The sequence below is a fragment of the Miniopterus natalensis genome, chromosome 2 (genome assembly GCF_054644295.1).
Source record: "Miniopterus natalensis isolate mMinNat1 chromosome 2, mMinNat1.hap1, whole genome shotgun sequence".
NCBI lineage: Eukaryota > Metazoa > Chordata > Mammalia > Chiroptera > Miniopteridae > Miniopterus > Miniopterus natalensis.
Window position 1 is genome coordinate 127,648,359 of NC_142082.1, and position 13,011 is coordinate 127,661,369.

Consider the following 13,011-nt stretch of genomic DNA (forward strand, 5'->3'; position numbering starts at 1 on the left):
TATATAGCTATAAAAGTGACCTTATAATCCCCAAAACTTGCTGAGCCAAGTTTTGGACACAGTTTTATCTGATGCTGAAATTCACACTCTTCACCACTGTGTACCATAGACTACTGGGTAATTTTTCAGTCATCAAAATCAATAATTTGTTGTTAACACTCGCTATCCTCCCATCGCCTCTGTCTCCCCGTTTCCTGGCTGCTCCTCTCTGTTCACTCAACTTCTTGGCACCCCACTCTCAGGCTCCGCAGGCCCCTCCGCCCTCCAAGCCTCCCTGGAAGCGCTCTGCTGCAGTCAGTCCTCTGCTTCTGCAAGCTCAGAAAGCGCGGCCAGGCAGGGCAGGGCAGGAAGCCGGGTGTGAGGCCTGCGAAGCCCCTCTGGGCAGCCACCCCTCAGCACCACGCCACCAGGCCTGATATTTCCAGGCAATGGAAATCGGAAATTTGTGTGAGAATCTCCTAATTTTTGAAGGTAGGCAACAAATTTGCAAGTATTTCAAATAGTGGGGGAGTGTGGGGAATGTCTGCAGCCAGACTTGGCCACAGGCTTCCTTCCAATCTAGGATCTGCGTCCATAACCCTTCCCTTCTCTCCTCTGCGCCCCCGCCCCCAGTGGAGAAATATTGGTTATTATATTATGAATGGCACGATCCAGGAGAAAGGGAAGCTAATGCTCAAAACCCAAACGACGCCATGGGTTAGGTGTGTGGGGCCGTGGTGGGAGCTGAGTGGTCAGAGACGAGGTAAGGGTGATGAATCGTGTCTTCAGTTCTTAAAGTTGTTCAGTTCTACGGGGTCCTTTCCACAGGAAAGTAGCCAGGAAATCGCTCCACCTAGGGTTCAGGAACCCACAGACAGCTGACCAAAGCCCAAAATCATTTCCTTACTCCAAATGCGACACGCTCCGAGGGTGAGCAGAGCCAGTCAAGGTCCCCCTCTGAGCCCTCAAGACAAAACAGCCCTGGCAGCTGCTCAGGACTCACAGACCAGGGCAGGGTCCCCAGCCAGGGCAGATCTACATGGACACTAGCTCCTGGCTATGGCTTGTTATGTTACTGGTACAAGGTTCTTGTGCCTGACGCTCCAAAAGAAAGGCCAATATTCAATAGATCAGAGTTTGAAGCAAAGAAAGGTTTATTGACAGAGAAAGCCTAACTCAAGAAGGTGGGGGTGCATTATATGGCATTCTGCCCACCTTTCCCTTCTTAATTAATATCTTTATCCATGTCTGAAGCTTCCCCTCGACGCCACCTACTCTCTCAAGTTCCACACTCCTGGCTGTCACCTCTGGACATTTTCATCTGATTCCTCAGCTGACATCACAAACTCAAAACTGAGCTCATCTTTTTACCTAGAAAACCACTTCCCCTTCAGACTTCTTTATGTCAAAAGAACCACTTCTCTTCCTGTCATTGACATTCAAAAGCTCAGGCATTCATGTAAACACGTTCTTATTGAAAACCCGCGACGTGTCAGGTTCTGTACTAAACAGCGTGGGATGGACGATTCACATTCTCTGACCCCCAGGAGCTCACAGGCTACGGGAGGAGACAAAACAGAAAGAGAACAAGAAGACGTGATAAATACTCCAGAAGATGCACATTCAGAGGCCCATGCAGCGCAGAGACAGGATCAACCAGGCACAGAATTCATTAATTAATTCAATCGATATTCAATGAATTCCTACAATATTCTAAACCCTGGAGTTAAAGCCAATCAGGTGCTGAAGCGCAGAAGATTTTTGCTCTCACACAACTAATTGGGGATTTTGGCAAAGAACAAGCAGACAAATGAACAGGACAATTTCCGTTAGGGACCAAAGTCTTCAGGATGCTGTGAACAGCTTAGCAGTGTGTCCCCTGCGCAGAGGCAAAGCCCAGGGGGTGGACACGGTTGCACCAGCCGGAGGGAGCACCTTTTCTAATTACTAAAAGGACACTACACACCCTCACAGTGGCCCTGAGTCTTACAAAGTGAAACCGAGTGAGGTGGAGACAGTTCAGAGAAAGGGGAGGTCTTGGTGCTGAGATACAGCTGATGAGTCTTTAGGACGGAGACACAGACCCACATACCCGAGCAGTGAGGCAGAAACAAACCCGAGTGTGAGAATCAGAAAAGAGGGCTGGTGGGGGAGGGGCTGCCAAACAAGCCGCGCCTGTGTGTGCAAAGATACCACAAATACACTATATTCTGGAGGGTCTCAGCTTATTCAGAAGGTGTTTGGGAGTTGAGGGGTGGGTGTGTGAGTGTTAGGAACTGAGTTAAAAAGATGAGATTCCATCCAGATCTGGAGGCTTATGTAGTCTAGCCAGTGAAGAGCCAAACATGGGAAAGGAAGGTTGTATGATCAGAGATTTGTTTTGTTTTAAAGGAAGATAGTTCTACGGGTGGCTAGCAGGTCACTTAGGTCATTATAATAGGAACAAAAGGGAAAGAATAAAGAGAATGAAGAGGGGAGATGACATATGAGAGATGTTGCCAACGTAAGAACAAGACTTGGATGAGAGAAAGGGAGGCTTGAGAGGCCACCCGGGATGCCCTCCTTCCCTCAGTCGTATCTTCAGTTCGCAAGGTCCAACAGTGTCTTTTGTCACTCATCTCTCTGTCCCCCCACTTCCTTTCCATCCGTGAGCTCCTAGTGTCCAGATATCCTCCCTCCTTCCTCTGAGCTGATGGGACACTTCACTTGTGCAGCCACTGCACCTCTCACGCTGCAGCGTAGAGCTCACTTCTTGTGTACCTCTCTTATCTGTAAGGTGCTTGAAGACAGGAACAAACTGTTATTTATCTCTGCGGAACTGAAATGACAATTCCTGCCACATTATGGATGAAGAAAAAGAGAATCAATGAATAAAATGTAGCCCCGTACTAAGTTATGGTAGGGTGGTTTATAACGTGCAATCTTAACACACACACATATAGATTATTCAATGAATAATTATTCATAAGATGAACCTCATTTTTATATAGACACAGCTATAAATTTGTTTAAGATAGTTCTTACATTTATTGTGTACATTTTTCTTATACCAAGTACAACTATTGATAATGCTCAAGAAATGTAACCACCTGCTTCCAAATAATCACAGAAACAAATAAATAAAGTTGCCAGGTAAAGAGATGGATGAACAAGCCAGAAAGCCCCGAGTGGTCTCCTGCAGGGCTAGACTATGGCATGACCGCCCTGTGGCCCCCTTACCCCACTATCAGCCCTGAGCCCTTCCCTCTACCTTCCATCACTGAGTTCTCACACTGTCTGATCCTGAGGAACTTAGGAGAACCAGCAAATTACTCCAGATAAAAGAAGATTATCTTGCAAGGTCATCTCTCTTGCTAAGAAAAGAAAGAAAAGCTGTTTATGCCAACATTGACTGGCATGACTAATCACCAATTCTGATTGATGGCATAGACAGTCTGTAAAGATCCAGCTATTCTTTTTCCTGTTTTGGCATAAAGTTGTACAGTATATGTGGAAATGATACAGCAATCATGGAGCACAGGAGTTCAACATTTTTATGTGCATTTCTAGTTTGCACTTTAGCTTCAATGAAAATTTCTTTATTAAAAAAGGGACAGTTGATGGAAGGGAAATGGAATGAAAAGTGGAGAGACTGTATCTTATCTGATCTCCACCAGTAACTATAGTACATAAAGCCCAGGGGGTCCTAGTGAAGTCCCAATGAAGTTCCTAAACACTAGCATCCCTGGGTGTGGCAATCAAGGGCTCCACACTGCCCACGTGAATGGGTGGGAGGTCAGGAAAGCAAGAGGCTTTCTGCACACCTTCTATTTTACAATTAACAAAGAGCATGGGACAACCAGAGCCACGTTCCCTGAGGATATGCTTTCATCTATTTCTGGAAAAAAAGAGACACAGAGAGAGAGAGAGAAACATTGATCGGTTGCCTCCCATATGCGCCCAGACTAGGGGTTGAACCCACAGCCTGGGTATGTATCCTAACTAAGAATCAAACCCACAACCTTTCGGTGTATGGGGCAATGCTCCAACCAACTGAGCCACCCAGCCAGGGCCCTTGTGTTCTTAATGAGAAAGAATACAGGTGATCTGTGAAGTACTTATAATGTAGAGGAGGGAGATTCCACAATGTTGAATATTAAACCAGCAACTGAAGGCCATCCTCTACAGACAGCCTAAGAAGAACACAGGGCTTCAGAGTATGGAGATGTTCATCTGTCCTTGGTGTTACGGATTCTGTAAATGAGTGTGGCCTCAGTGACGTCTCCGTAGATCATATCACTATAAGGTTCTGTTACTAAGAGATTCGCAACTTTTCCACTCTGGACTCCTGTTGGTTTTACTTATTTATAGACTGAATGCCACCTTGGCATGGTTTGCTCCTCAGGTGACAAATGAACCTGGCTGGCTGGAACAAGAATGTCACCCCCTCCTTTCCCAGGGCTCTGCACTTGCCTTCCTAGGAATGAACTTGGGTTGTAGCTTCTCCTGGGGAAGTGGAGAGTGGCCCTTGGAACTCCTGTTGCTAATAATTCCAACTGTCCCCGTTCAACTCAAATGGGAATGGGAAGATCCTGGGCCAGGGGGAGAACTAATTATTTTGCTGCACAATGAGTCATAAGGCCCTGGGCAGATGTTACCTACACTGAAAACACATAAATCTCTTTCCTGAGTGTTGCAGGGGAGAGCCACAGCAGACAGATATAGCTGCTACCAGCCGAGAAATTCCAAGAGCCCCCGCCTGGGCAGCCGGGTGACACTCCCAAGGCTGTATCCTGAGACTGTCAGCTATATCTATGCTCTATTCTCTCAGCCCAGGAAGCTTATGAAAATGTAAGAGTGAGTGTCACTTTATTATACAAATACCTCTGAAGTTAGTTTATATTTTAAGTAACTATAAATTTTTTAAGTAAATTATCTGAAAACTTCAGTACTTTACAAAAATAAATTTCTCATGACACACCTCTCAAGTGAAGTGATAGCCCAGGTTTGAGAGAAAGACCTCCCCAATTTTTTTATTTTTATTTTTTTATCAAAGATGTGATCCTGGGAAGCAGGAAGGCCTAACCTGACTTCTGCCACTGGGCCCTCTCAGCCCAGGGCTCAGCAGGTCATACAGATCCCAATGGTATCTAAGTACTTGTTGTCCAAAACCTGTAGACAGAGGACTATGGGAGGGCCTAACAGGAAAATGCACCTTCTACCTTGCTCCTCCAAGTGTGGCTTTCTGACCAGCAGAGTTGGTAAAAGTGGCATCACCTGGAGGCTGGTTAGAAGTGCAGGACTCAGGTCTCATCCCATTCTTGCTAAATCAGAATCTGCATTTTAATAAGACATCCCACTGATTCTTACATACTTTGAAACCGAACTGACAAATTACAAATTCTTCTTGTTCAAACATCTCTCCCGATTACTATAAAGTCCCCATGTCAATCAGTCTTTCCTCCAAGCCTCAAATATAACAATGTAGCTTAAAGCAAACCAGCAGCAGAATGAACTGGCAAAGCGTGAAAAAGATGCGGGATTGCACAGAATTAACAGACATGATCTGGGAGAAGTAGTACTCAGATCACACAGGAGGCATCGGCCAGGGAGGAAAGGCAGCCTCAGACCCCTTAGCAAGGGAAGAGGCGCGTATCCACAAGCATGGTCACATTCCTTCAAAAGAGAATGATTTGAATATCAAAGAATGAAGACAGGCCCTTGGGAAAAATGACGAGGCTCATGAATATCTTTGTAAAAATGACCCACTTTATGACTGTGCCGTGAAAGTCAAACATATAATTTTGTTGAAAAACTGTGCTAAAAAGGAAAATCGACTTCAGTCCAGCTGGTGTGGCTCAGAGGATGAGCATCGACCCAAGAACCAAGAGGTCACCAGCTTGATTCCTGGTCAGGGCACACGCCTGGGTTTTGGGCTCGGTCCCCAGTAGGGGGCGTGCAGTCAGCGGCCGATCAATAATGTTTTTCTCTCTTCAGTGTTTCTATGTCTCTATCCCTCTCCCAATAAAAACATATTTTAAAAAAACATCAAATTCAGTCTTCATTCTAAGGAGGAGCACATTGTTTTAATGATAACTTAAATGATGTTATGTGAGGTATGTTATTTTCATAAGTTTTAGTTCCACTTTTCAAGGCAAAGTCTAATGAAGTGTTGTCACTATTTCTCATGATGTTTGGTCCTTGTTTAAGTGCGCTCCTGACAAGTGGACTTTCCCAGGGCTGGTTTTCCTCCCATAAGACACTCTGAACTCTAACATTTACTGTGTGCATCCCCTTTTCTTTTTCCCTATGGGACTTTTTGGTGCCTAGAACCAGTGTGGCATCATTGACACCAACATACTCTCCAGCTGAGTGAAGAATTCTTCTTACTGTCCTGCTTCTTGGTTGGATGTTTCAGAGCACTGTGATGTCACGGAAGGGGGTTCACTGTGGGCTATAGCTCTAGAGGCAGGTGTCTATTCCGTGGTTACCTTATCGACCATGAGGAAGTTCTCCAGGGTCTCTCCGTTTTCACAGGTGACGTCGCCAACCTCCCTCACGGCTCTGGGCAGGATCTCTTGCACCTCCTGGGCAATCATTCCTAGACACAAAACACTCCAACAGGTTGAGTCAGGAAGAGACCTTTCTGGAGAAAATCCTCCCAGGCCTACATCAGAACAGAGCACCCACAGCCGTGGGCCACACGGGAAGTCTTTGCAAACAGAGGCTTATCCCTTCTCAGCTTTTGCTTTGATCTAAGTGCATTTGAAGTAAAGAAGGAATTTTGAGCCACGAACCACTCTAGGATTAAAGTGGGAGTGCCGCGCTCTTTACTTTTCCTCGAGACTCTGGGCCAAATGTTGGAAGGGGTAAGTAAATACCTTAAAATTCCTTCACGTAGAAGCAAGGGTGGGGGCATTAGCTTATTTTTTTCTTTTCCTGCAGGAGCACTTTGCGTCCTAATCCATTCTTTAGGATCCCCGGATTGGAGTATAAGCACCGCTTTGGCCCTTCTCTGACCTAGACCTGCCTACCCTGCCATTGTCTCTCTCCATCCCAGGACTGACCTCCAACAGTTTGAGCTGCCACCTGCCCCTCGACCCTCATCCCATGGACAACAGGATGCCCGTGAGAAGAAACAATATATTAAAAATACTCCACCAGTACCTCGGGGTGCAGGATTGAGGTTGGAGTGTTGCGTAAAGGTGACAGGAATTTCTTTAAGCTTTCCTGTTCTAGTGATTATGGGTTTCACAGAGCACGAGTTAGACCAGCGGGATGTTGTCAAATGCCATAGCACACACCCTCCAGGTAAAGAATTTAGAATTAAAATTCTCATAGGTGACAATACGGAATTAAAAAGGGAACTTGTGCATGTACCTGTTTGATGGGCAGTGTTTATGCCCATCGCAGACGCAAACTCAGGTTTGTAGTCATACTCAACAACCCTCATTTGGGCTATTCTTCTCAGCTGTTCATTTGTGTCAACCTAATTGAATTAAAGAAGAGCAAACAGGTTTCACCCACTTGGATATTTGCTGTTTAAATCAATGCCCAGAGTGACCCAGAGCGATTAGGCACGTGGAAGATAAGATTGTCTTTTCCTGTTGCTCAAACTATTTTAAGAGAAATTTATATTTTTCTCCTTAGAGAAGCCAAAGTTTCAGCTTTCACATTAGTGAATTCTATCCACTGATTATAAACTGAGCCAGTTTTTATGCATAGATTCCAAGACAAAAGCTCCCTCATTCACTGCTCCTGCCTTCCTTCCCTCCTCTGAGGCAAACCCTCCTTCTGAGAATTGAGGTTGCTCACTTTGGTATAACAATAATGATTTTTTTAAATCATCTTATTCAACAAGTAAAAAATTGGCAGCCCTATGTGGGTTCCCTAAATTTTCTTTTAGAACATAACTGGGTTATGAAACCAGTGATCTCTTGGCAATTAAAATTATACTGCCTGGACATTCATCCATGTGTTGGAGCAACCAAAAAATGCTTTGATGATGTTGCTGCTGTTTTAATAAAACCCCTGCCATGACCCTCAACTCCTCAAGACTCACTCTGTCAGACGAACAGGGCAGCTGCTCCAATATCTTTAAAGGCCCTTGCCTTCCCTAGTTTGGCTGACTGTGGAAGGCTGTGGCTTGGCACTTAACTGGCTAAATGGACAAGCTTTACTTCAGGTATTTGTCAAGGAATCTAATTTTCAGCTCACTATTGTTTTAATAACTGCTCTTCTTATCAAAAGCTTGGTTCAATGTTTTATTCAACTAACATTTACCAATCACCTTCAACATACCACGCACTACACTAAGTGCCGGGACTTCAAAACTGATTGCCTTTTCACCCAGAACTAATCCAAAATAATACTGAATGTAAACTGTAATTGAAAAATAAAATTTTTAAAATGATTACCTTTTAAAAGTTTGTGGTCTACACAGGAAGGCAGACTTATCACATACGGATTGTATTACAATGTGACATGCAGGGTGATGATGAAATTATGAACGGAAAGTCATGACTGCTCTGAGCAAGGACCTAAGATATTCTCAAGGGGGAGCATAAAGGGGCTTCCTCGAGATGGTGAAGCCCAATCGAGATCTTGGCTTCTTTGTGTTCTCAAATGTGTTCTGCTCCTTTCACTTCAGGACCTTTGTTCATAGCATTTTCCTGCCTCAGTAGCAATTTCTTCCCACTCCCCTTCGCCTCCCCCAATGCCAACATTCCTTCACCAGAGAAGCAGCTCTTGACCTCCAAGACTAGGAAGGGTCCCTCTGCTTATGTGTAAATGGCACCTGTACTTTTCCTCCATGGCACTAATTCAGTTATCACCAGACAGCTGGTTGTGTCACCCTTATTATTTGTGTCTTCCCTATAGGCTACATACCTGAGGACAAGGACATATAAAGCCGTGGTTTTCCATTCATCATCAAATCACCAGTTTTTAGTACAATTCCTTCCAGATAGTAGATGTTCAACTAATATTTGTTAAATAAATTAACTTTAACATAGAAGTTAGTTGTGGAAAGATGTAGTGGGGGAGAGCTAGAAAGGGTAAGACTAAGACAAGGATGCTGGGCAGAAAGAACGCCATGAACCAAGTCCCAAGGCAGCAAATCCCCCAAATGACATCTGCATCACAGAGGCAAAGTTTGACCTAGACTGTAAAGATAAGGTCAGAGCAAGGAGGGCTTTGCAGGCCATGCTGGGAAGGAGCAGTCACAATCTCATGCACTTGTCACCGTGAGCTCCTTCATTCAACAAATATTTAATGAGTAGTTACTATATGACAGATGCTATTCCAGGCACTGGAGATTAAATGAGTGTTTCTTATTGGGGGTTCAAATTTTAATAAAAGTTCTATTCCTTAGGGTAAGGCCAATGTCTTGTTCATTTCAGAAACTGCACAGTGCCTAGCAAAGTGTTGGATGTAACAGGCACCCCAGAACTTCGTTGCAGAAAAGAAGGAATGAAAGAATGGAGGTAGTGAGATGGCAGAATAATCCCTGCCACTAACAGAATTGAAGATGGAGGTCAATCAGGAGCCAGCCCGGATTGGCCTTTTGTGCTAGCCGAGCCCTACCAGTTCCCCACTCTCTGCACCCTCGGGAGTCCTGTGTTTGCTTTGCTTACTTTCATTATCCCTGTGGTTCATGCATGAGCCCCCACTGGAGACCAAAGTTGAGGTAGCATCAGTTTCTTTGCTGCAGACAGAAAGCAGAGAAGGATGTGCCCTCACTCAGGCTCTCCAGGCTAGGTAGTGGGAAAATGACCCCGGTGTCCAAGTTGGATCTTTGCCTGCATTTTCCCCAAAGACATATTGCTACATATAGCACTTAGGTTCTCTAGTACTATAACCATTGGATATCAGACAGGTTTTTGCCCAAAGGAAACTTTGAGGGTTGGCTTGGGGATCTAAAGACCTATAACAATGTTTCTCTAAGAAAATGCTCTTCTGATTTCTGGCTTGTAGACTTCCCAAAGCTAAATATAAACTGCCTGCATTGCATATTCCCTAGGTGTGCACTTGGCCTAGAGAAAACCCCTGAGGCAAGGGCTGTGCCTCGTTGGAATCCGCCTCCAAGAACCATACACAGACTAGCACTTAACACCACGCCTTGCTCATCATGTGTGTTGAGCAAGAAGCTAGAAACTGAATTATAGTGTCTGATCTGATCTTGCCCACAGCAGTTTTGGAAAGTTTTGACCACAAATGCAAGTGGCCATCACTGTCATGCTGCCTCATGCCCTGGGTTTCTGGATCATTCCAGCCCACGGGAGTCCAGGAAGTGCAGGGAAAGAGATCTCATTACCCGTCATCTGGCTCTGGCCCCAGCCAAGACCAGCAGTCTCGCATCAGACACTGGCTCACCCAGAACTCAGGAACTCCTGCATTTGGCTTGTGGCCCTGAGGGGAGATTGCATTGACTTTCTCCAGCTCTTCACACTTTTGTCTTTAACTAGTTCACTGCTGGTGTGTTTGGGAGGGGAAAAATAATTTTTTTGAGCATTTCATCTTAATTGTTTTTTCCCCTTGGCTTTTGTTTTTGGGTTTTTTGCTGCCTGTTTGCAGCCTTCACTGCAGAATTTGACAGATGCATTCAGCTCTCAACTTCCCCTTTTTTAGCATTGACGTTGATGTTCTTCATGCCCCTTTGGTTTCCAGCATGCCCTTTCCACCCTAATTTTGTTCTGTTTCCATGGTAAGAGCCTCATTTCCTTCTCCAGTCTGTAGTCACATCGGAAAAACAATGCCACTGTCTGGGTAAGTTCAGCGGCTCCTCTCAGGCCGACCTCATTTTCTCAGTGCTTCAGTTTCACAGGTTTCAATCATATCTGCTTTATCGTCTCTGTGTCTTGGATATGCATCCAGATGAGGCCCAGAGATCTCCTCCACCAGGACTCTCTGTGCAGAGTGCTCCTGTGCTCACTGTCTGCCAAGCAACCTACGTTGCCTTGAGTGGAGACACGGAGCCAGGTCAAGGCAGCAGCCTCTATTCATTTTCCCTGTTACAGTGTTTGATAACATGTCTGGCCACTATGTTTTGCAACAGCTCATCCAGTTACCATGTAACCTGAAAGAATGAAGAATGGATAACCCCAGTCCCGTGCATGCAATCGGACCAACCAAGGATTCCTTCCCAGCACATTTGGAAAATTTAAGTCAGGGAGAGGTGAAGATGAAGTCCACATATCTGTCAGCACCATCATCAGCATTACCATCCTTGCTCTTGTCTGTAATAAAGGTCCACTAGGACAGATAAGATTTCTAGAAGCATCTATTTGGTAAATGTGGATAGGCCTATTAAGAACAAATATATTAATATGAAATAATTTAATAAACAAAGGACACATAATTTGCATCTTTTACAAGTAAATAATATCTATATGCTTAGCCTTGTACAGCTAAAAATTGCTTCACATAATTAGAAAAGCCCCTGGGTAAAATGAATGTAAGCATTCCCTGTTCACAGAATAAAAAGAAGCATAGAATGTCTCTGGGCCAAATCTCCTGGGCCAGCGGTTGCCAGAATGAAGACTAAATCTCTAGCCTCCCACCAGAGACTGGGCTTCTCTTTAGTCGGTCATGCTGCTGTGAGCAGGAAAGGGTTGCAGGAACTTCCCATTTAGAGCCTGGATTGAGATGACATTTCACTTTGTGGAGAAGGCTTCCTAGAAGGGATTCAAGAAGCTCTAGGGAAGTTTGCTATTTTAAGACAATAAATTTTCTTCAAACCAAGGAGCGCCAGTTGAAGACTTTAGGTGAATGAAGTTCTGGGCAGAGCCTGGTGGTAGCAGCAGGGCTTCTGGGGGACTTTCCCCACATGTCATCTTCCATTTACATTTAGATAAGGCCATTGAGGGAGTGTATAGCCAAGGGCAGGGATAAGTTTGAGTTGGTGTGATCTGAGAGGCAGACAGTTTTCTCTCCCTAAAAGGCAATGGCACAATATCTGGGACTGGAATCTGGAAATGTATGTGAGAACTTTCTGGCCCTAAGAGTTCCCATCCGGCTAGCAGGTCACGGCTCTTCTAACATGAGCCGCAGCTTCACAATCAGCACGAACGTCTACAGTTACCGCCACTCAGCAAAGGAGGACATTCCTTGGCTGGTTTAGAAAACCAGTGCAGATTTGCACTGGGAAAGGAATGCTGTCTGGAAGAACGGCCAATGATTTACAGATTAAGTCTCCTATTAACTAAAAAAGAATACAGACCAGAGGCTTAAAAACACCATTCTGCCACAGCCTCAAAAACTTATAGAAGCAGAGTGAGTGAGAAGGTGGGAAGTGATCGAAGCAGTGAGTGGAAAACAATTAAACGGTGGAAGAGCTGGAACCAGGAGTAACTTGGCATCCTAATCCTAATCCCTTAGGTCTTCATAGCAGTTGTGATTTTTCCCAGATGATTCAGCCCTTAATTCAATGGGTGACAAAATATAAAAGACTCAGTGGGGTCAGGCAGAGAGGCGCCTTTTCATAGATGAAGACACTGAGTTTCGGCGAGACTAAGCGTTTTGTCCAGGGCTGTCCTGCTGGGGGAGCCCAAAGAGGAGGAGCAGTCTCCTAACTTCTAGGCCTGATTTCTGATTTCCACAGGGCGGCTGCCTCTCCGCAGAGGGAGACGGTCTTGACCTGGCACCTTGGGCGATGGGGCTGACCGAGTGAGGGATGAGCAGGAGGAGCTCCCCCGACTGCTCCTCAGAGAAAGATGAGAGGAGCAGACACTGGCCGGAGATGGGAAGGAAAAGGCAATCTGCAGCAACTGGCAATGCGTGGAAGGAAGGGCCATGGTCTGTGGAAAATAACCCGGAGACCTGCTTCTTGGGAGGCCAGCGCTACGCTGTCATTGCCCACTGCTCCTGTCGGGTGAGTCCGTTCTCGGGTAGGAGCTGCTTTCCAATCCCAGCAGATGCCTAATGGCCCAACACCCATCATTGCTAAGCAGCCTCACAGCACAGGCGACGTAGAGATGCCCCACGCGAGGCGTGCTGGAGGCCAGGAGCACCCGGCACACCTGACTCAGGGGTCAGAGGAGGTGTCCGAGGCCT

The 13,011-nt window shown here is 45.5% G+C and overlaps 1 protein-coding gene across 1 annotated transcript in view; it reads right to left on the reverse strand.

The window, feature by feature from the left end:
• Positions 1-13,011, reverse strand: part of MYRFL (myelin regulatory factor like) — a 99,466-nt gene that overhangs the window by 30,289 nt on the left and 56,166 nt on the right. The window contains exons 12-13 of the mRNA XM_016199163.2: positions 7,339-7,447; positions 6,450-6,559 (exon numbers count right to left, since the gene is read on the reverse strand). Coding sequence (XP_016054649.2) covers positions 6,450-6,559; positions 7,339-7,447 — 219 coding nt within the window. The remainder of the gene's footprint in view (positions 1-6,449; positions 6,560-7,338; positions 7,448-13,011) is intronic.